Source organism: Ailuropoda melanoleuca, chromosome 8 (assembly GCF_002007445.2).
Source record: "Ailuropoda melanoleuca isolate Jingjing chromosome 8, ASM200744v2, whole genome shotgun sequence".
NCBI classification, from domain to species: domain Eukaryota; kingdom Metazoa; phylum Chordata; class Mammalia; order Carnivora; family Ursidae; genus Ailuropoda; species Ailuropoda melanoleuca.
The window spans coordinates 46,358,598-46,381,051 of NC_048225.1; the positions used below are offsets into that span (position 1 = coordinate 46,358,598).

The 22,454-nt window shown below is 38.4% G+C and overlaps 2 protein-coding genes and 1 long non-coding RNA gene across 9 annotated transcripts in view; 1 reads left to right on the forward strand and 2 right to left on the reverse strand.

Annotated features, from left to right (window-relative positions):
* CCDC90B (coiled-coil domain containing 90B) overlaps nucleotides 1-17,381 on the forward strand; it is a 39,992-nt gene extending 22,611 nt beyond the window's left edge. For 2 of the 7 annotated variants that reach the window (XM_019808863.2, XM_034666239.1), the window contains exons 4-10: nucleotides 1,608-1,709; nucleotides 2,352-2,393; nucleotides 2,489-2,560; nucleotides 2,651-2,704; nucleotides 4,282-4,396; nucleotides 12,706-12,819; nucleotides 16,896-17,381. In XM_019808863.2, the coding sequence (XP_019664422.1) occupies nucleotides 1,608-1,709; nucleotides 2,352-2,393; nucleotides 2,489-2,560; nucleotides 2,651-2,704; nucleotides 4,282-4,396; nucleotides 12,706-12,782 (462 nt within the window). In that variant the 3' untranslated portion in view covers nucleotides 12,783-12,819; nucleotides 16,896-17,381. Of the gene's footprint in view, nucleotides 1-1,607; nucleotides 1,710-2,351; nucleotides 2,394-2,488; nucleotides 2,561-2,650; nucleotides 2,705-4,281; nucleotides 4,397-12,705; nucleotides 12,820-16,895 lie in introns of those variants that run through there. The other 5 variants (XM_034666241.1, XM_034666243.1, XM_034666240.1 and 2 more) reach the window with 5 other exon arrangements.
* Nucleotides 4,623-11,826, reverse strand: LOC105241549. Its single transcript, XR_004627138.1, has 3 exons — nucleotides 11,090-11,826; nucleotides 6,491-6,608; nucleotides 4,623-5,853 (listed from the first exon to the last, which is right to left on the reverse strand). It is a non-coding gene; the product is annotated as an uncharacterized LOC105241549 (long non-coding RNA).
* A 151-nt stretch (nucleotides 17,382-17,532) lies between the features above and the next one.
* The window catches only part of ANKRD42 (ankyrin repeat domain 42), a gene marked incomplete at its 5' end in the record, with an annotated part of 64,587 nt that continues 59,665 nt past the window's right edge, over nucleotides 17,533-22,454 (reverse strand). Inside the window, one exon of the mRNA XM_034667595.1 lies at nucleotides 17,533-21,147. Within this exon, the coding sequence (XP_034523486.1) occupies nucleotides 21,058-21,147 (90 nt within the window). The remainder of the gene's footprint in view (nucleotides 21,148-22,454) is intronic.

A 22,454-nucleotide genomic window follows, 5' to 3' on the forward strand; every position in this document is an offset into this window, starting at 1 on the left:
TCCCTTTAGTTTATCTTTCATTTCAGTTATTGTGTTCTTCAACTCTGATTGGTTTTTAATTTTCTGTCTCTTTGTTCAAGCTCTGAGTTTATCCACCCCAGTGTCCATCCAGTCCTGTGGGCATCTTTATGTCCATAATTTTGAACTATTTATCAAGCATATTTCTTAGTTTCCATTCTATTTCCTGTTTCTGAGGTTTTGGCTTTGTTTGAAGCCGACCCCTTTGTCTCCTCCTTTTGCTTTCCTTTGTTTGTTTCTGTGAATTACATGCAACAGCTACTTTTCCAAAGTAGAGTGATACTGTGTAGTCATCCCCTGTGGAGAATGTGTGCCTAGTGACTTCAGCTGGCTTTCTAAATGAGTGGATGTTGTGGGCTTGGGTCCTGGGGCACTTCATGTTAAGGCCACTTTGGTGGGATGTCAGAACCAAAGTGGATACAGGCCAGGACAGTCTCATGGCTCTCTGCATGTAGAGTGCACCCTGGCCAGACAGCTGGTGCTGTAGTGGGTATTGTCTGGAGGCAGCCCCAGGGTGCTTGCCTGGTAATACCAACCGCTGAAGCTGAAGCAGTTCCACTCTGGGCAGCTTGGGGCTCTCCATGGAGTTAGTGCCCTGGCAGGACAGCTTAAGCTTAAGCAAGAATGGGCGAGGATGGTCCAGAGACTCTCTCTGCAGAGAGCACCGTGGGAGAATAGCTGATGCTGAAATGAGTGCAAGCCAGGGGTTCCCAAGACCCTTCGTGCAGGTGGCACCCTGGTTGGGTGTGAGCTAATTTGGAAGGTCCTGGGATCTTCTGAGCTGGGGGTGTCTCGGCAAGTTATCTGGAAGTGAAGTGGTGGGGGCCTGGATTATTCTGGGATGCTTTACACCTGTGTCACCTTGGCAGGTCAGCTGTTGTGAACACTAACCATGGGTGTTCCGATGTGGTCTCCCCTGGGGCCACCTTCACGGACACTGTGTTGGTTTGGGCTAGGGGCCTAGCTGAGGTGGTAGGCTGGCTATGGTGCTCAGAGCCTGCTCTTGTCTGTGCTTTCAAGGTGGACCAGGAAGATAAACAGTGGTGCTCACCAGCCCCTCCAAAGCAGAGAATTCCAGCAGCTCCCGCACTGCTTGGCAGAGTTCTAGGGCTGGATCTTTCCTATCTAGTTACCCTTTGAAACCTCATTGTTTTTTCTGCATCCCAGGGCAGATGAATCTGCTCATGGTCATTCAGTACTGTCCCTCTCCACCATGGTTCTCAGTGCGGGGATTGGCAGTTCCCTTCTTGACTGTCTCTCTTACCTTTCTATATATGGTATATCTTTTGCTGTGCATAAGGTGTTCGGTTAGCCCTGTGTTGTTCTTCAGGAGGAAATGCTTTATAAATAGGTGTAGATTTGGTATGCCCATGGAGGAAATGAGCTCAGGGTCCTCCTGTGTGGCAACCTTGGACTGGAACCTCCTTTTCATTTTGATAGTACTGGTTTCATATGGTTTGGTTTGGTTTAGTTAGCCAAGCAACATTATACCTTGTAGCATAACAGCAGTCTTTTACATTCCATGAAAACAATTCTGTGTAAGGTGATGGTATTCCATATCACTAGGTTATTTTAATTTTGCTTTCCAGGAAATAACAGTACAACAACTTATGTCTCATTTGGACTCCATCAGGAAAGACATGGTCATCCTAGAGAAAAGTGAATTTGCAAATCTGAGAGCAGAGAATCAGGTGATACAAGTTTCAGTTTATTACTAATAACTGATTTCACATGTATTCCACTTGGTAAAGCTTAGGACCAAATATTGATTTTATGTGGTCATTCAATAATTATCAAGTTTCTATATCAAAATATACTACATGTTTAACCATAACAGGTATTGCTATGTATAACTCATAGTTTCTTGACCAAAGAATAAGAGTTATACCTTACACATGTAAAAGTCACGTGGAAGGGAAAATCTTTGAGTTCTATATTTATTATATAAAATTTCTCATAGAGCACAATATAATGTTCTCAGAATTTAAAGCACTTGACATTTACCATTTTATGTGAATCTGTACTAATTTTTGTCAGTTAAAACTTTCTGTACTTCAGTTGGAATTTTGTTCGCTAGCTTAAATATTTTTAGAGTATCAGTCATGGTTTAGAGGTAAAATAACTAGAACAAATACATTTTTTTACTGTTCATAAGAATTTTTTGAATATGAGAGATATTACTTTCCTTTTTTGTCTAGTGTTAGTTAATGCTTGATTAGAAATCTGTAGAGATCGTCCAGTTTTTGCTAATGCAGGGTTTCAGATTTGTTGAGTCAATCATGCTATCAGTATTTGGCATAGTGGCAATTGCATGTGATTTTTTTTATACCTAGAAAATGAAAACTGAATTGGAACAAGTTAAGCAGCAACTGATAGTAAGTTTAAGTACTTTTCTCACTATAGAATATTTTATTAATTTCAGAACAAACAGTATGAGATTGCTTTTTTAATATTTTGGTTTTCTTTAAAGAATGAAACCAGTCAAATCAGAGCAGACAATAAACTGGACATCAACCTAGAAAGGAGCAGAGTAACTGATATGGTAATGTGCTTTCTTGGTAACTTATTCCTTTATCATTCCTTCTAGTCTTTTTTTTTTTTTTTTAACCTCCTGATTCATCATATTCTTTAGTTTACAGATCAAGAAAAGAAACTTATGGAAGCAACCACAGAATTTACCAGCAAGGTAAACTAGTATGTAAAAATGTCTTTTATGCCACTCTCATGTGTAATTGCTTTTATGTGTCCTACCTGAACTGTGATCTCTGTCAGAATCTAGCTTTCCAGGTAACATAGTTTGTGACTAAATTATTTTTATAAACAAAAGAACTATTTTTTGAAAGACAAGGATTCACAATTAGCATTTAAATGAAGGCAGAGGCTCAATTAAATACCTTAAAGTTTTTAAAACAGGAAATATTTATTGAGTGCTTATGATGTATCAGATACTGTTTTACTGGCTTCTATTAATTCTCCTTATTAGCCTCTGAATTAGGCCCTCTCTATTCCCATTTTACCAGTTCTTGGAAAATGAGGCACAGGGAGGTTAAAGTCACTTAACTAATAATAAGTGGTGGAGCTAGAATGTGAACCTGGATTCCAAACTCCATTCTCTACAACTGTTTTCCTTCTCCTAATCCTAAATTGTAATCCTTGTTTAATCTCTGTGGCTTGAGTAAAACCCAGCTTTTTGACTGGTCTGTGTTCTAAGAGAAGAGACATCACTCTTTTTTTGTTGTTGTTTTTAAGATTTATTTATTTTAGAGTGCAAGCCAGAGAGGGAGGGAGAGTCTTTTTTTTTAAATTAATTAATTAATTTGGCAGAGACATCGAGAGAGGGAACACAAGCAAGGGGAGTGTGAGAGGGAGAAACAGGCTTCCCGCCAAGCAGGGAGCCCAATACGGGGCTTGGTCCCAGGACCCTGGGAATATGATCTGAGCCGAAGGCAGATGCTTAATGGCTGAGCCACCCAGGTGCCCCAGGGAGGGAGAGTCTTAAGCAGACTCTGTGCTGAGCTCAGAGCTACAGGCAGGGCTTAATTTCACCACCTAAGCCAAAACCAAGAGTAGGCAGCTTAAATTACTATGCCACCCAGGTGCCTTGAGACATCTCTCTTTCCTAATTATAATTAAATAGAAGGAAAGGTCTCATTTGTCTTTCCAAGTATTGTGTTCTTTTCTTGGCCAATAAAAAAGATAAACCAGGAAATCAGAATCTCTCAGAGCTAATTTCTGAGCTCCATATGCCATCTTATCTCTCTTCCTACCCCTTCGCCCCTATACACATAGCATTTGGTGTTACCCAACAAAAGCATTTCTGCCCTTCCCTTTAATACTGGTGCCAGTTCACGTTATAAATATGGTTGAGTTTTTTCTTTAAATTGTGCATCAGTTTTAACTGTAATGTCCTAAGGATTTTATACACACACAGTGTTTATAGTTCTATGACTATAATTTTTCCTTTCCCTCTTAGTTTATTATATATTTTAGGTCTCAGATTTTTTTACTATGAGGCTTTTAGTAGAATGTACCCAAAAAATAATAACCCAAAGAAATGAATATTAATGATCTCCAAATATCAAAAGTAGAATATTTGTCAGTTTGCAATGTTCATATAATGTTGTTTCTATCACTCTGCTTTTACTGTTTCCCCAGTTAAGACTTTTGCAATACAAAGTTAGCCCATAAGTAAGGGTTTCTAATGTAAATGTTTCTGTCCATAATACATAGGGACAGAATTTGTCTTATTCTTATTTACTGCAGGATACCAAAACCAGAAGTATTATTTCCGAGACTAGTAATAAAATCGACACTGAAATTGCTTCTTTGAAAACACTGATGGAGTCAAACAAGCTTGAGACAATTCGTTATCTTGCAGGTAAGGTAATTCGCTACTTTGTCAAAAAAACAAAATTCAGTGGAGTCAATCTGAAGATCTAATTGTTTTTTTTTTTTTTAAGATTTTATTTATTTATTTGACAGAGATAGAGACAGCCAGCGAGAGAGGGAACACAAAGGGGAAGTGGGAGAGGAAGAGGCAGGCTCATAGCGGAGGACCCTGATGTGGGGCCTCGATCCCAGAACGCCGGGATCACGCCCTGAGCCGAAGGCAGACGCTTAACCGCTGTGCCACCCAGGCGCCCCTCTAATTGGTTTTTTAAAAATGATTTAGGCAGCCTCTTACCTAGCAAGTAGAGGGAATGGAGGCTCAGTGCATTGTACAAAATGGAAGGTTTTTATAGGAAGGAAAGTGGGGCAAGAAAGTTAGTGGCCAAAGAAAAGGATTGTTCCAGGCAAGGTCACTTTCCCATGAGGATGAAAAACAAGGGGTCTTACACAGATTACCCTCTGGGAGAAGGGAGAGGGCCTATGTGGCAGACCCATTATCACTAATCGGAAGATTCCCAACTGATCAGTTAAGACTACATTTCTGGGAAAGTTTGAAACTGCAGATAATGGTGGTATTAAGCCCTGGTTTGCAGACTAAGCCTGAATGACGCCATTTGGGGCCTTTGGTTCAACAGTACCCCCATTTGATCAATCTCAGCTTAACTGAAAAATGTGATCAAAATTTATGGCATTAGTGCTGCTCTCAGTTACCACTATTTTGTTGTTCTTTTCTCTGGTATTATCAGGAAGGAAGAATGTCCTTTGCTCTTCTAGCTGGCTAAGAAATTGACATGAGATAGATTAACAGGAGAAAACAGACATGAAATTCCAAGGACATTCAGGCAGTGAGGTTTATATGAATGACGTCCTGAGCTAAGGATTGGGGTAGGGGGTCTGGGGATATAAAGGGAAGGACAGCCATTGACCAGAAGGTGAGAGGAGATGTTTGGAAAATAAAGGTTGCTATTACACAATTAAGCATCTTAGGTAAAGAGGAATCTCAGTAGCTCTGTCCTGGTACAGGCTGTCCTTTCTATAAATGTAAACTTAGGCAGTTGATGGGGAGGTTTTCCTGTGATTGCTTTTAACTCAAAGTAATGTTGATGGACGAAGTGGCCCATCTAGGGCAGCCTGCCCTTGGCACCTGAAGTTCCCTCTGAAACTTCAGGGAAGTTTTCAACCTTTAAAGTTGAGCCCTGGTAGACTGTTCCATCTTGTTGAACCAGTCAGTGCTGGCAATAGATCAGCTCCGTTACAATCTCACTTCAGGAGGCCATGATGCACGTATATTCTCGAAGTTACACCTGTGACTTAATTAAATAACTAATCAAGTGTTCTGTTTCTCTCAGAACAAAAGAAAACAATGGTCGATGTTTGGATCAAATTTTCTGAGTTCTGAGGGTAGCCAGTCACGACTTCTAGATGTCAGGCTGGACGCATCTTCAGCTGGAGTGGGAGCAAGCAGTGATAGTCTGACAGATTTTCCTGGTATAAAGTTCAAGTGCCTCTGATCTTTTGAGTGGCCCTTAGAACAGGCATGCAGGTTGTCTAGATTTGAGGTAGTGTGATTTTTCTGAAGGTTACATCAAGTTTTTATTTGGTTTGCAGGGCTTCAGGGTAAAGGACAGTTTTAGTTCTCAAATGATTCCAACTCAGAAAGGTTGGAGAAAAATTGAAAATACTAGTTTAGAGAGTTATAGCCAGTCATTGGAGAAACTAGAGGTAATCTGGATCGAGACCAGTTTTTGATGAACAGTAGAAAAATCTAATACACAGGTGTGTTTTTCTTTCTATAAACACCATTTCTACCAAAGATAGCCAAATTGACACTAATTGATTTACAAGGTAAGTTTAGTTTTAAAAGAACATGGCCTAATTTACATAAGTGCGGCAAGAAGAGCAGTTGACCATATAGGCTCTTTAAACCTGCTTTGCTGGAACTATTCATAAGATATCTTCAGATTAAATTTTCAATAGCCTCTCAAATACTTGCTGTCAGACTTCACCTGCAGTTCCTACAGATTTGGGTGAATTCTACTCTTCTCAAGGTTCCTGCATTGGTCAGGAAATGATCTTTACTCACCTGGTAAAGCTGCTGGGAACTCTGTAAGCAAGAGTTATCAGGCTGATATTTCCAAGGGGGCTTATTATAGGCTCCATAAAGTTCTTAAAGCTGTCTGGTCATTTCTGGATCTGTAAGCCTGTGTCCAAAATACGACATTCCAGTCAAAACCTTGATAATATAACCAATTTTCCCATTGTGTCCTGTTACAAGGAGAATAGATTCTTATTTAAATTATGCAAATATACTTCCATGAAAATGGAACACTCACTGGGTTTCTGAATGCTGGAGGGATTGGATAGGGAGAAAAAAATAAATGTTTCAAATTGCTGTGAATCTTAAGTTAGCTTAAGGAAAAGTTTCCTTCAACCTGGAAAAACAAACCATTTTAAAAAGTCAGCAGTGTTTCAAATAAAGTCAAAAATAAGTCTCAGTTCAGTCTGATTTATTAATTCTTATTCTGCTTGAATCTGGTTTTTTTTTTACTAGTTCAGAAATTCTTACCTGCTTCAGTTTTATGATCTTAAGATTACTGGAAACTTGAACTCAGAGTTCTTTAAGTACTTTTTACTCTGAGAGTCTCACTGAAGACATTTGCATTAGCATTAGTAAAACAGTAACATGACAAGACTTGAGATGACCATGGTTATAGATCCTGATTAAAGTTGATTCCAATGCAGTTGATAAGGAAATTCAGTTTTTTCTATGATACACAACACTTCAAGATAAGAACATACCAAAATACCAGATTTTTAGGAGTGTCACTTATTTGACAATGTTTCTGCTACAATATACTATACCAGATTTTCACAAAATCTTTTAAATGTTAGATTATGGTCCAAAAACTTTAGAATTTGATTTTTGGAAGTATATAAAAAAATATTTAAAAGGTTTGAACATTTGATTAAATAGGATCACAAAGCATTTAATTATTTAGCCAAAATGACAATAAAAGATTTCAAAGGCAAATAGAAATGGTTTTGCTCATCATTGTGAGCAAAATTTAGCTCTTTTAATATTAAGACTCATTTCTCTTAAGTCATCAAACACAGAATCCTTGTTTTCTCATCAGATGACTTTAAAGGTAAAGAAAACCTTTGTTTACAATTTCTTATTAAGAGCAGACCAATAGTTCAAGAAAATTTTGTCCCTTTAACAAAGAGAAAACAAATTTACTTACTTAAATTCATCCTAATCTTAGCCAGTACTGACTACACATACCTCCTCCCTTTTGTATCTACAGTGTATACTGTTACAGTCCTTAAAATTAAGGTTTATTTATTTCCACATAAACACAAGAAAGGTCTGAAATAGCTTAGTCATCTTAATACTTATGTTTCTCTCATATCTGATTGTTTGAAAATATTGTTTGCATGCCTCTGCTTAACTGGTTTTCTGCTTCTCCCTGTTTGATTTCTCCTTGACGTCACTTGAGACCTCAAGTCAGAGAAGACCACATTGATTGGTTCCAAACTGCAGTTTTAGTGCACAGTTATTATTAATCATACTTTTTCTTACCCAAAACTCCTGTCTTACTTTTCCTTGCATAGAGTTGCTTCCCTTATTTCTAGTCGTAATTACATTAATTAGAATCCTTAACTCTTACAAACTTTAATTTCTAGTGAAAACTACATAGTACTAGCAATTGTGAACTGTTTTTCTAGAAATGTATGCTTCATAGCAAAGCACAAAACGTTCTGATAAAAATTTATCTTAGTTTCTCCGTAATAAGTAAGACAAAAGTAGATAATTTCCAAATTAAGCATTGGACATAAATTTATCTAGCTTATTTAATGAATTTATCTTAATTCGTTATTTAACTTAGCAAAACATTAAAGTTTCAGGTTACCAAAGATTTTGAAAGGGATTTAAAAGTTTACTTACAAACCTTTTTTTATGTTTACTTATGTTCGGACTACCCACAAAACTTGATGAGGCAATAAAGTCAACCACTGTCCTAATTTTACGTTTTGCAAGAGAGATAACATGAACATATTTAACTCTTAGTAAACACATGCTTAGTAGACGTGTCTTTAACCAACAACTTTACATTAACTTTAATCCTAAATAATCACATGAACTTGGAAAATATTTCGGTTAGTTTCTAGCTTTCTGAGTTTAGAACACCCAATCCTTACAAGCACTTGTCTTCAAACCAGGTAAAATAGAGCTCTTTTACAAATTATAGTATCACCGTCCAGAGGTAGTAAAAATCTCTCACATTTACAGCATATATAGACAAATGTAAGAGTTTTGTTTGCACATTGTTTTACTCATACTTGTCTTGACATTAAAGACCTGATTTCTAAATACTTCCTCTCATCTCCGGGGGACCCCCCCCCGCCCCCATGAAAAACTTCTCCCTGACATTGGTATTTCAAAGAATGGCTCTTTTATCCTAGAGATGATGGGGGTAGAAAATTACATCCCAAAGGTATGGAGAGATTATCCAAGTTTTCTCTAAAGTGGAGATAGAACATATCTGCTTATTATCAAAGGTGCTAGAGTGTGGGCATAGGAGCCCTTTTGGAAGTTTGCATTTTTAATTTTCAGTCACAGGCAGTTGTGGGCTGTGTTTACATTTTAAAGACATGATAAGAATTTCAAGAGAGTGAAAGAATGCAGAACAAATTTTTTTTTCTGTTAGAGTTTCATATTGCTATTTAAGATTTGGCATTTTTTCTCAAGTGCAGTACGATTTTGTTCCAATATCCTGATCTTTTATAATATCTGCAGACATTGTGAGAGGCATAGGTGGGCTTTGATTTGTTTCTAGAGTTATATTTCTAGTTTTATAGAGATTTGTAAGACAAAGACAATTCTTACTAATTCCTACAGAATTGGATTATGGCCTGAATAGCAGGGGCTTGGCCTGTTTTTTAAACTAAACTTGCTTTACATCAGATTTTTAACTAAAATTGGAATCAAAAGCTTTATGCCTTTGTAAATCTTTCTGAAGCACTTTAACAAAAGCCTTTTCTCTGGGTATACATTTCAACCTTGGCTTTTCTGTTAGCCCCTGAGTATTGGTCTTTTGCAAACCATTTGTAGGAGGGTCTAGGAGAAGTTTTGGTCATTGTTCCTCTCCAAAGAGGGGCTGTGAATAGTCATTGATCTTTTTAGTTCTTCCCTAAATTTGGTAGGATCTTCTGAAAGTAGAGGTAAAAGAGCTTTATAATTTAAAAGATTTTCTGCTGTCTAGGGAACACGGTTTCTTTTGTGGCAGGTGGTCTAGGATCTACTTGTAAAGGACTTTGCATAGGAATGCCTGAAGCTGCCAGAGCCTGATTCCAGAGCCCTGGAAGATAGGAGCAAAGAGAGCCTTATGGCCAGTCTTCGATGCTTTCGTTAACATTCCTTTTCTGGCTTTCAGCATTTATATGAACAACCTGTATACTTTTAACCTAGAGATTAGGCCAGATTTCTCTGTGAGTCTTGTAGGGAAATGGAAGTTAAAACAGATGAGGCTGGGTTTTAAGAACGGGCATTTATGTTGGATATGGACATTGATTTTTGTCTGAAATCTGATTTCATCTTGTCAGGGAAGTCCCTAAGGCTAGCCATTTTACTAATACAATTGAGAGCTCTATAACATAGGTATTTTTAAAATATAGCCAGTTTAAAGGATCCCTTGTCTAGGCATGGACAAATAAGATCTATCGGTAGTAACTCAAATCAGTAAGCCTTTAATGGCTTAACCAAAGCCACAGAGGCATCCAAAGAAGGGTGTAGATAATGTAGCCCCTGTGATCCAAAAGTTTACTCCCAAAATTAATCTAAGGGAAGCAAAGGACTTCATTGCAAAGGTAGTAAGGATATTGCAATGAAAACCGTGTCTCTGATCTCCCACAAAAATGTGAGACTCCTGTCACAAACCCACTAATCTGTGACACCAGGCAGATGCAACTTAGGAATGGGACTTTCCAGCACTGACAAGCAACAAAGGTCCCTATGGCTTGGGACCTCTCATAAGAAACACTGCTGAGAGCTGGCATGGCTAGACAGAGAGACTCAGAACCTGTCTATTCAACTGACCATCAAGGTGCACCCTGGTAAGTGCACCCTCTGGATAGTGGAGACCAAAAAGAATATTCTCAGTGGTCACAAAGACAAGCTCTTAGGACACAGACTAAGACAAAAGGGAAAAAAAATCCAGTTTTTCTTGTAGCTAAGCCTTGGGTCTCTTGTAGCTACACTAAGATCTAGGAGGCTTAAGCTGTGGATTGTGTGTGTTTTACAGTGTACCTTGTTGCACAGAAGTGTCAGTCTAAGCTGTCTATGACCAACTTATCTTAGTGTGGGAGTCTTTGAGCTAGGTGGCAATCACTCTTCTAGCTTTTAAGTGCCAAACCTGTGCCCACCAGTTTTGTGGCTTTGGCCGCCCTTAGCAACAGCCTTTACCTCTTGTACAACAAATGACATAAAAGACACAGATGAAATGGATCAGTAACCAAGGAGCACTCTACCAAATTTACCAAGAGTCACTAAGCCCAAGGAACTAGTTCCACAAATATTTTCTCCTACTCATCTTCATTTAGAAAAAGGGTTCTCACCACTCTTGCTCTTGACTCAGACTCCATGGAGATTCCAGAATATAGACATGATAAGAAGAAATCTTACCTTCTGCTGTATGTCAGGTTTCCCAAGTATCTCTCTGCTGGAGCAGTGCCAGAGGAGAATGGTATCCAGTGAGTTTAAAGTATCCTGCCGGTTATGCCAACTGTCAGGAAGAAAGACTGTCCTCTGCCCTTCAAGGTTCTCCTAGCTGGACCAAGAATCAAATTGACATGAAACATTAACAGGAGAAAATCAAATTTGGTTTCATATAAAGATGGGGAATCCACAGATATGAAATCCCAAAGACAGGCAACATGAGGCTTACATGACATCCTGAGCTAAGGAGAAGGGTTATCGATCCTGGGGATAGAGAGGGGAGGAAAATCCATTAGCACCAGTCAAAATCAAACAAGTCAGAGACTCTGGAAGGAATCATCTGTTTAAGCCAAGCAAACCTGGTTTTTGATCTTTGGTAACTGAGTTTCAGCTTCCCCAGAAGTGTTGCTCTGGGCACAGCAGGTAGTCACCAGAGCATAGACACCACTTTGCTCAGCTAAAAAATAATCAAGAGCTATTCTATTATCAAGGACAACTTTGTCTACAGAATCTAAGGATCATTGTTGGGCTGCTATTTTTTTAGCAGAAGATTTTGCAATAATTTAAGAATTAAGGAGCAGTTCTTGATCATAGCCTCATTTATATATTTATATTTATATTTATATTCCCTAAACAGGAACATAGGGATCTGCCAAAGGGAGTGAATCCTGAATCAGAAAAGCATCCTGGTATAAATCCTTTAAACTTAGGGGAGTCGAAACAATGAAATGTCTTATTTTGCTTGTGAAAAGTTAGAGGCCTTTGTTTACACAAATCAAGACAAACAAACATGCACCTAAACACACCAGCAGTAACCAAAATATGTCACTGCATACTGTCCAAGAGAAGGCCGTGCACACCACCAGCAGTTCCCAAACTGGACTCAAGCAGACTTCATTCAGAGACTGTGGACTAGAAATGAGGAAAGGACTAAACCAGTAAAACCCAGTAACTGGGGGAAGGATTCCCATGTGGAATTGTATACTGAACCAAGGGCTAAGGACTGGCACTCCATTACAGCCTCCCGTGTTAGTCTAGACTGATTCGTTAACCCTCGACTAGAAAACCAATTAGATGGGTAGCTTGAACCTAAAAAGCAGAGCTGAAACTGACTTACCAAAGGCCCTCAAATGGCAAGACAGACAGTGAACTCTCAGCGTTTGCAGGGTGCCACACCTGTGTTTCTCATTGTCCCCAGATGCCAATAGATGTTTGCTTCAGATCCCACCACTGCCACCAAATCTGTTAAAAAAACAAAACTGAGTATACTTGAAGATCTAATTGGCTTTATTAAATCATTCATGAATTGGGCAGCATCTCATTTAGCCAGCAGAGGGGAGCTCCCAGGAGTTGTACAAAATGTAAGGTTTGGGGCCACTTGGCTGGCTCAGTTGAGAGAGTGTATGACTCTTGATCTTGGGGTCATGAGTTTGAGCTCCACATTGGGTATAGAGATTACTTAAGTAAAACTTAAAAAAAGAAAAGGAAGGTGAAAAGGAGAGTGGGACAAGTAGGTTATTAGCAAAAGGATTGTTTCAGGCAAAGTCACTTTCCCTTGCTGAAGAACAGGATGTCTCATGCAGATTACTTCATCTTCTTGTGGGGGATGGAGAGGACTCACGTGGCAGACTCGTCACTGATCCACAAAATTCCTGACTGACTGGTTAAGACCACACGAAGGTTTAAACTGCAATCAGGTATTAAGCCCCAGTCTGGGGACTTGGCTTAAGTGATGCCATTTGGGGCCTGTGGTATTCTTTTTAACATTATGTTTGTCAGAGAAAGTAATTGCTGTCATTTGATATTGAGACCTGTTAGCTCCTGTCTCCCAGGGTAACCATGGAACACAAAAGAAAAAAAAGAGGAGCTAGAACACATTCCCTTTATCACTTGCAATGCTGGAAGAATAGAAGTTTAACAGGCAGTAAATTTAGGGTATAAGTTTAACGGGTAACTCTGCAACCTACTAATAGGAAAAAGCATATGGATAGCAAAGAAATACATAAAAACAAATACAAAGTGATGCAAAAGATAAATTGGTTGTTCCACAATGGAAAAGAATGAAAATTTTACTTTTGTTCCTGTGTTCTTCCTTAAGGATTTGAATGGACTTACAGAGAAAGATCACTAAAACAGAGGCAAAAACCATAGCAAGCATTGGGGAAAAATTACCTTTTACTCTGAATCCAGCTGACCACAAATATCAGAGACCCAAAAATTAGATTGTCACATACTGAGCTCCTCAAATACCATGTGACCTGACCCAGTTACAAGGCCCGAAGGAGTGAGAAGAGTGCCCTACTTTCGTAGTACTTTTCTTTCTTTTTATAAAAAGTAATGTGTTTTACTATTGGAATATAGCTCTTTCTAGGCTTTTTCTTCTATATATAAATATTGCAGATTATTAAAAATAATAACTAGATTGTATTGTACAGACTACAGCTTTTTCAAATTTAACCAAATGTTTTGAGTATCTTTGCATATCAATACATGTGTATTTTTTTACTAGAAAGTATTCCATTGTATGAAAATGCTGTATTTTTCCAAACCTCTATTAGCAAACATTCTGCTCCCAATTTCTCATTATTAGAAACGATATTGTACCCAACAGCCATGTGTGTGACATACACACACATCTTTGTGCCCTTATGTTAGTAGTTCTGTATAATTGTTTAGGAACATCTAAAATTGCAGATCCAAAGGTTAGGCACATTAAAATGGTTTACATTACTGAATTGTTGTCCAAAATAAAACTGCTGATTCATACCATCAGTGGTTTTCTGGGCAGCCTCTAAGAGTGAAGGTGGAGCCCCCAGCCCTCAGCTGATAAATTCCTCCCTTCCCCTCTTCAACTTGAAACTTTTAAAATATTTTATCTTTTTAAAATACTGAGCTTCTGTTGAAGATTCATTTGAAAAAGAGTTCTAAGGCTAAAGTAAGTTCTGAGTCTCTAGAACCAGAGATCTTCAGTCACTGGTGATGCTCAGGGGAAATTACACAATAGCCCAGTGTGCAGTGTTCATTCCCACTTTCAAAATAGATCTCAGAGCAACCCGGGTTAGGAGGAGCTTCAGAGGCTACTCACCTTCCTCTAGAGTGTTTACCTAGATCCTTATCTTAGTTCAAGTCCCTTCACCCCCAGTTTGAAGATGGTGGTGGTCTCCAGAAAGCTTTCTTTCAGTAGTGGCTGAATGTAAGGCATACTTGAATATTGAATAGGCTTAGGGGCAGTGACAAAAGAAATTAACAAGTCATTGTTTACAAAAAATACTTTTTCCAGAGTTACCTTCCTTTCCTTTTTTCACTGAGGATTTGCAACCAGCCATTCTGAAGGCATTTTCTTTCTTCTGCCTTATCCTTCAAATATATGTTATTGCTGCTGTTACTGTTAAGCCTTTTAGGTAATTGAAATCCCATACTCTTTCTTGGTGGTCAGGTAACATCACGAGTGGATCTATTGCATGTAGACTACCTGAGATGTTGCCAATAAAACAGTATTTCACTTATTCACATATGAATTTAACCAAGAGCAGAGGGGGGGAAAATGAAAAAAGATACTTAAAAAAAAAAACAAGCCCCAGCATTCAAGACCTTGGATTTCCCTTAGAGAAGAAACCCTTATAAAATTATAAATTATAATCAGTTTAGTTATTTGGTTTACCAGCATCTATCAGCCAAGACTTTTACTTTCAGTGATCAGACATCCAACTTGAACTAGCTTAGGCATTAAAAGAAGATGTATTAGTTTACCTATTGAATTGTGGAAGGGCAGAGGTCCAGCTTGACCTCAGGAATAATTGGAATCACAGTCTACTCTGTATCTTGTCTCTGAATATCTGCCTCATTCTCTTACGCCATCTTTCTCGCTCTGTTGGAAACATGGCTACTAGTAGCTTCCAAACTCCTATCATTCAGGTTTCACCAACCAAGAAAAATTACCCCTTTCCTTATTTCCAATTCAGAACATCCCTGGGAAGGGAATGGCCCATTTTTGTGTCAGACACCACCCTCTGACCCAGATCACTGTTGCTAAAGCGATGAGAGCTGTAAGATAATGGCTGTTCTACGTGATCTATATAGTTAATGCGGCAGATTCTGTTCTAAACAGACAAGTAATAAGACAAGCTAACACTACAGACTGCTTACGAGGTATCGGGTACATGCTCACCTGAGCATCCTGTGTAGGGGTGTGTCCCTTGACAGGCCATAGAAGATAAACAACAAAGGTGAAAGCAACTTGGGTAGCAAAGTAACACCAGTGAGACACAGTAACCGCTCCCAACAGAAAGAAACTTCAGTACGGTAGCCATTATGTTGTTTATTCTAAAAAGGAATGAAATGCCTCCTTCCTCAAAATAAATAAGTGTTCGTTTGGTAGTCTGAGACTCAATTTATCAGCTGTTTGGGTTAGCAGAGAATATAATCACCTACACAGCACTATGTGGCTCAAGAAATGAGAAATCAGATTGAATCCTTCAGGTGACGAGGGATAAATAAGAGTAACAGAATGGTTTTTAATCAATAACTCTGGACTCGGGTACCTATAATGTCGAGTCCTTGTTCTGCCACTTGCCAGCAATTTATAACTTTGGGCTTGTTGCCTTGTCTTTACAATGGGATAAAATCACCAGTTTTACATGGTTTTAGTTGTGGTTAGATAACGTAACGTATATAATTGCTCAGCACACTGCAGTGGAACATGGTAAATAGTATCAGGATCAAATGGATGAATGTATAATTGACCAGAATGCATTATTGACAAGAAACTTAAGTGTTACTCTTTTTCCTCAAATATCCAGCCTCTCTGTGTGTCTTAGACCTAATCCCTTTTCTTGAAATCAATGGAAAAAAAAAAATTAAGGAAATGACCTTGTCATTAACCAAATTTCAGTCATTAGGATCCAGTGGGATAATGTGTAGAGTTATGTGTTTAAATTACAGTAGCTTTGCTATGAAAGGCTGTTTCTTTATTCATAAAAGTTTGCCATTCGTCTCTGGGTCTCTATTTTAAAAGTCGAGATTATTTAAACAAACTAGAAACTAGGGAGTCCCTAAAAGCCTCACCCAGATTCAGCTTCTTAAAGAACAAAAAGGCTTTCTGTCTGGAATCTAACAAAGAGTAGGTGGCATATTAATTACTTTAAAAGCCTTTTCTTCCACCTGTGATTTTTTTTTTTAAGAGGATTTTCATTAAAATTTCATGTATAAATTTTTTATGATCATGAAATTGTTTTTAAATACACTGACAAGGCAATTAAAGTTTTCTTCTCATGGATGATACGGATGTCTATTTTATTAGCTTAACTACATCATTTTTTAATACAGGTAAGGTTTTCCCATTTATAAGATCTAAAATTAGATTTCATAATTATTTAAAGTAGTCATTGTCAATGCTAATGTTAATGACTTTAAGCACTGTTTCTAGAGTCTAACTGACATAATTTGTAAATTGTCGTCCTTGTTCTGGTTTCAAATATAGGAAGCTTTTAAGAATTGGTGCCTATGTGCCCTAAAGGATATACTTTATCCCTAGCGTAATTTTCTGGGAATAAAACACCGAAGGTAGAAAATTGGTTGGATTTCCTTTGTTTTTTGCTCTTCATTTTTTAAACAATTTTTTATTATGTTGTTAGTCACCATACAGTACATCATGAGTTTTTGATGTAGTGTTCCACGTTTGCTCTTCATTTAATTTGAAGATGACATTATTGTGTTTGTCTCTGCAAAATAGTATCGAATGTGTGACCCATAAAATGGTATCTTCTTTTCACAGCCTCGGTGTTTACTTGCCTTGCAATAGCATTGGGATTTTACAGAATCTGGAAGTAGTAGAGAAACTGCTCTGTTCTGCTGCTGCTGTGGACTTAGAACACTACGCCAGGAGAGATTTACTCCGAACATGAAAGTTGCAGCAGACACTCAATACAACAAGATTATTCAAAGTACATACGGACTAAAAAATATTTTAAAATAGGAAGATGTGCTTTGAGTTTGTGTTTTGTGTGTGTCTTTATTATGTTGAAAAGCTGTTGTTCAAAACCTGATTGATTTGAGATAAAGAGGCTTTTTGTCTTTATCCTTTTAATAGTTCATAGAAACTGATCCAGAGTTTTCTTGTGTTTGCTTGAACAAATGTATATCTTACAGGATCTCTTTGATGTCTGCTGCAAATTTAAAAACTATTCCCTACATACTTGTTATTGTATTCAGCCTCCCGGGTAAGTATTTTTCATAGAAAATAAAATGTTGTTTTAACAAAGTTGTTTGGATTTTAAAAGGCAACTTACCCTATATGGAGATTGGGTTTCTTGGTAGTGAATTAAAACAATGAACTTTAAAATAATGTGTGCCCTAGTGCAACTGTATGATACTCGGTATGAAGTCTTCGAGTTGCTATGTCTTGAGCTCAGATTATTTTACATATACTTGAGTTTTTTGATTCACAAAAACCAGTTTATCCCTGCTTCTTAGGAACCCATCTTAAATTTATTACATAAAATGAAGAGGCGTTTTGGGTTTTTTTTTTTTATGATTCACTTAAATTCAGTAAACTTCTATTTGGTGACAAAGTAGACGAGGCAGGGTCATATAAGGACTAGTCGAGAGTCAGTGAACACCCTTCACCATATTTGAAAAACAAAGTTTATAATTCCCATTTTGTCAATCTTTAAGAATTTAGATACATGAATATTTAAAAGTATGCAGTATTTTTTTAATATAAAGAAAAAAACAAGGCAATGGAAAAAGCAATGGTCACCAGTGCTGAATGTCCTGATTGTTGTTTTGTTGAATACTAGCTACCACAGACTGTACAAGAGGGAATATGCTAAATAATATCTATCAACTCACCTTTTTTTTTTTCCTCAAAGCAGTCCTCTTAGGGGTGGTATTAATCCTTATTATTTTACAGCTGAAAAAACAAGCTAAATGAAGTTAAGGTCACACAGCTGTAACTTCACACAGTCTTTAAATGCCAGGCTCTTTCTTACTCGGTACTCTAGTCGCTTACAAGTTGAGGCCCCTATCTCGAGAGATGAACGAACAATCTAAGGCACGGGAAAAAAACATTTCTTCTTCTAGCTAACATCTTTTTCACTTCTATTTTTGTGTTTCATTAATATGGCATAATTTATATATGTGTGTGTATGTATATATATATATATTTGGTCTTTATCCACAGTTCCTGGCCCAGCTCTCCTAAAACCCTTGCACTTTCTTGATAGGGGTAATTACAAGCTTCTGTTTTCTTGGCACAAAGCTCCTAAAATCCTTCCAATCTCCTGAATGGTAAGAGTGTGTTTTATATGCTGAGATGATAGGTGGCCAGGAGCCCTTCTATAACAACTTCAGAATGGGGACTGGTTGCCAAATAGACCAAGGCATGATTATAGATTGGAACTTTCAGCCTCCCTGACCTCCCAACTCAACCTCTGGGAAAGGGGGAGGACAGAAAAGGACCTGGAGATTGAGCTCAGTTCCCACTGGCCAATCCACTGAACACATCAAGGTGCTGGGAGGGTGGCACAGGTAGGGAGGTCATGGAAGCCCCAAGCACCTCTCGCTCCATGCCTTGCCCTATGCTCCTCCTTTTGGCTGTTCCTGAGATGTATCCTTTCTAATAAACTGGTGACAGTCAAGTGTTAGAATTTCTGAGTTCTGTTAGTCATTCCAGCCAACTGGAACCTGAGGAAGGGGTTCAGGAAACCCCAAATGTACCGCTGATGAGTCAGAAGTACCAGTGACAACCTGGGACTTGCAAAAGGGTGTCTGAAATGGGGACCTTCCTATGGGACAGAGCTCTTAACCTCTGGAGTCTGACGCTAACTAACTCTGGGAAGTTAGTCTCAGAATTGAATCGTTGAACACCCAGACAGTGTCCAGAAAATCCAAGAATTGATTGTGTTGGAAAACACCATGCATAACAGGACAGTAATACATATATGTGATTTATGATTAAATACATATAATTTCAGGATTATATTACAAGTTTGATTCAGTGGCTATAATAACACCCAAAATAATAATGGTTTAGATAACAAAGGGGTTTAAGTTTTCTCTTACCTACAGTCCAGGTATAAGCATTCCTAGGCTAGTATGTCGGCTCCACAGTTTCCGGGCGCAGGATCCTTTTTATCTTATTGTTCTACCATCCCTGGTGTCACCCATTCACAAGGTCCAGGTGACTCACCACCATATCCACATTCCAGAAGCAGAAAGGGGCAAGATGTGGGCAAGCCCCTTCCCTTTAAGGTCATGACCCTGAGGTTATAGACACCATTTTTGCTCACACTCTGTTGGCTACAACTTGGTGTCTTAGCTGCAAAGGAGATTGGGAAGTTAGTCTTTATCCTGAGCAGCCACAAGGCCAGGTGGCTGTGCAAAAAGGGAAAACAGGTACTGGGGGACAACCAAGGAAACTCCAAGAGTGCATGCTTCTATGACAACACTCTTCCAGTTATTTCCTACCTCACTGGTACAGAGAGAGACTGGAGAAGTGGCCTTGAGAAAACTGGAGCAAGTATAACAAACTGTGTACAGTGTTGGGATTCACTTTAGGGTCTTCCTAGAAGGAAGAAGGAAGTACACTACTACTGTGTGTAGTCCCAAGGTGAGAAACTGATTTGGGAATTCCTATAGTGGTTAAAAATGCAGACTCTGAACTTTCCCCGCTGAGGTTAGAATCCTGGCTTCATAGTGCTGTGGGATTCTGCCCAAATTACTTAATTTCCATCTGTAAACTATACCTATCTCCTGCTGTGGTGGGAATTAAGAGATAGATAATACATGGAAAGGACTTGGCACAGGTCTCACACAGAGTATGTACCAAATTAACGTTTTATTACAGATCGAAGGCCTCTTGCAAACCACAGAGAAACTAACAAATGATTATAAAGGTTATCAAAAGGACGGGTAAGGCATTTTTTTAAAACTTGCTTACAGACCCCTGACCAGCCTGAACTGGTCTCGCTCTGCGCACTCAAACAGACTCATGTCAGGGCAAACTGGTCCTGACAATACTGTGTCAGAATGGCCTTTAAGCGTCCACGGAAAGTACGTGCTAGAGCCCCGAGGTTGGGCAGTCCGATGTGTAGTGAGAAGGCTGCTGACAGGCCCAAAGCCAAAAATCAGATCTTTAGGGGGAGGCAGATCTAGACAACTGCCCCAAGACAGTCACAAATTGGCTACATCGAGGAGGAAGTGGGTAGAGTTAGAAAGGAGGGCATGAAGTCAGAACTGAAATGAAATGCTGTCGTCGTTTTTTGGTCAGTAACGTCAGGGGGTGGAGGAGGAAGGGAAGAGAGAATAATAAAGCCATGTGTTTTTTATCCTGTCCAGTCGGCCTAATTTTTATACTGCTTTCTTATAAAGCTTGCAAGACAGAACAATGGTTGAATTCTAAAATTATTTAAATCAGTATTCTTAGCAAACATGTATTATGGGGTTCTTTTTCTTTTACAAGAGCAGATTTTTATTTTATGTAAAACTTTCCTGAGATATTTGGTTGTTACTGTAATGATGCCCTTTTCTAAAATTTACTCGTCCTATTTTGTATTTTCTCCCAAGTCCAGATGCTTTTTAAAAGTCATCTGAAAAGTTAAAAAATGATACTCTCTAGAAAGTAAAAGATATTTTAATGTCTACATTTCTTCTATTAGAGTGTACCGCCTTAAATTTTAAAGTTTGTATGAATATTTGCAAAATTAATTACTCATAAATATAGTCTTGCCTACATAAATATATAAAAAGTTTTTTGGGAGGGGGTCCAGCTAAGTGCGTGTAATTTTAGCAGTCCCTTTGACATTATATAACATATTTCTGCCTTCGGAATTGGAATAGTATATAAGACTGAGGAGAATTTATATAGATTTACATTTATATCAATTTAAAAATAAAAGAGAAAAATCAAGCAAGTTTATTTAAGGTTATTTCACTGATTAGTACCTTCTCACAAAAACTCCCCCAGAAGACACCTTTTTCTTAATTCGCCTCTTTTCTTTGCTTGATTCACAAGAAAAGTCATCTTCCTACAAAGGAAAAGAGGGCCAAATGAGATAAGTACACCAGACACAATCTCATCTTTCTATATTATCTGTTCCAAAAAAAAAAAAATTATCCATACTAATAGTTTCAACTCTGGATTAAATTTCTTTTAGGAGTTCGTGTAAATAAATTCCCCAATCAGAAGTACCAGTACATCATCTTACCTGCTGACTCACAGACTAGGGGACATCGAGAGAAATCAACCAGTCCCGTCTCTACCGGATACATCCCCAAAAGAAAACATCTCGTTATTTCTTTTATCTTAGCCTAGCACTTCTCAATATACTGCTGACATGCACGGTGTTAGAAAGTCCTCCTCTGGATTCGCTGCAAGCCCCGTAGTGCTAGGAATCACATTCCTTGGTTCCTCCGTGCCCTCCTGTGTTCACACAACACCCTTCTACTGCCCACTCTGCCTGCCACCACTGTTCCCAAATATTTCTCATCCATCACAGTATTCTCAGGACCCAGCACAGAAGATTCATTTAATGAATGTCATGGGAAGGAGCAAGAGAGGGTTGGAAATACAGTGCATGCTCACTGGATGTTAATCACCTGTGAATAATTCTTCTTGCACCCAGCTGGTCAGGACAGAGCTGAATGCAGGGGCTCCGAGAATAGCACAAGGCACGTGGCCATGGGGAGAGAGCGCACCCCTGGAGTTAGTATTCCCCAAGCTGTTCCTGCCCACACCCTTGGGCTATAAAAATAGTTACTGTTATCAAAACAGTAATAGTTATTATTATCAAAAACTAGTTAAGTGCATTATATATGTCAAGCTATCCTGAGAAACTACCCTGAGAAATTTTTTCCTGGATAGAAATTATACTATTACAGGGGGGAAAGTCTTAACAGTACAGCTGAATGCAATCATAGGTCCTGACCAGAAGGTGGCAGGAGATTGAGGCAGAATTTCTTAAAGAATCTACAGAACGGAGCACTGAATGGAAAGTTCATTTTATTTCTACTTTATATATTTAGACTCCCAAATAAACTAACTCCTCCTACTCTCAGAAGCACTGGACTCTACATATTTATTTATCTACTGACAATGTTTATTCAACTTGAATATAGAAAATGAAAGGAAGGAAAAAGGAGAAAAGGACATGCAGAAGGTGGAATATACTACCATGAATACGACTAGATAGAAAATACCTCAGTATGTCCACACAGTATTTCATTTAACATCAATACAATCTCGTGAGATAGGTGTTATCCCCTTTTTAAACATGAAATTGAGACTCAGAAGCTTTGTAGAAATGCAGTGCCAGGCCTGCAGCTGCCATTCGAG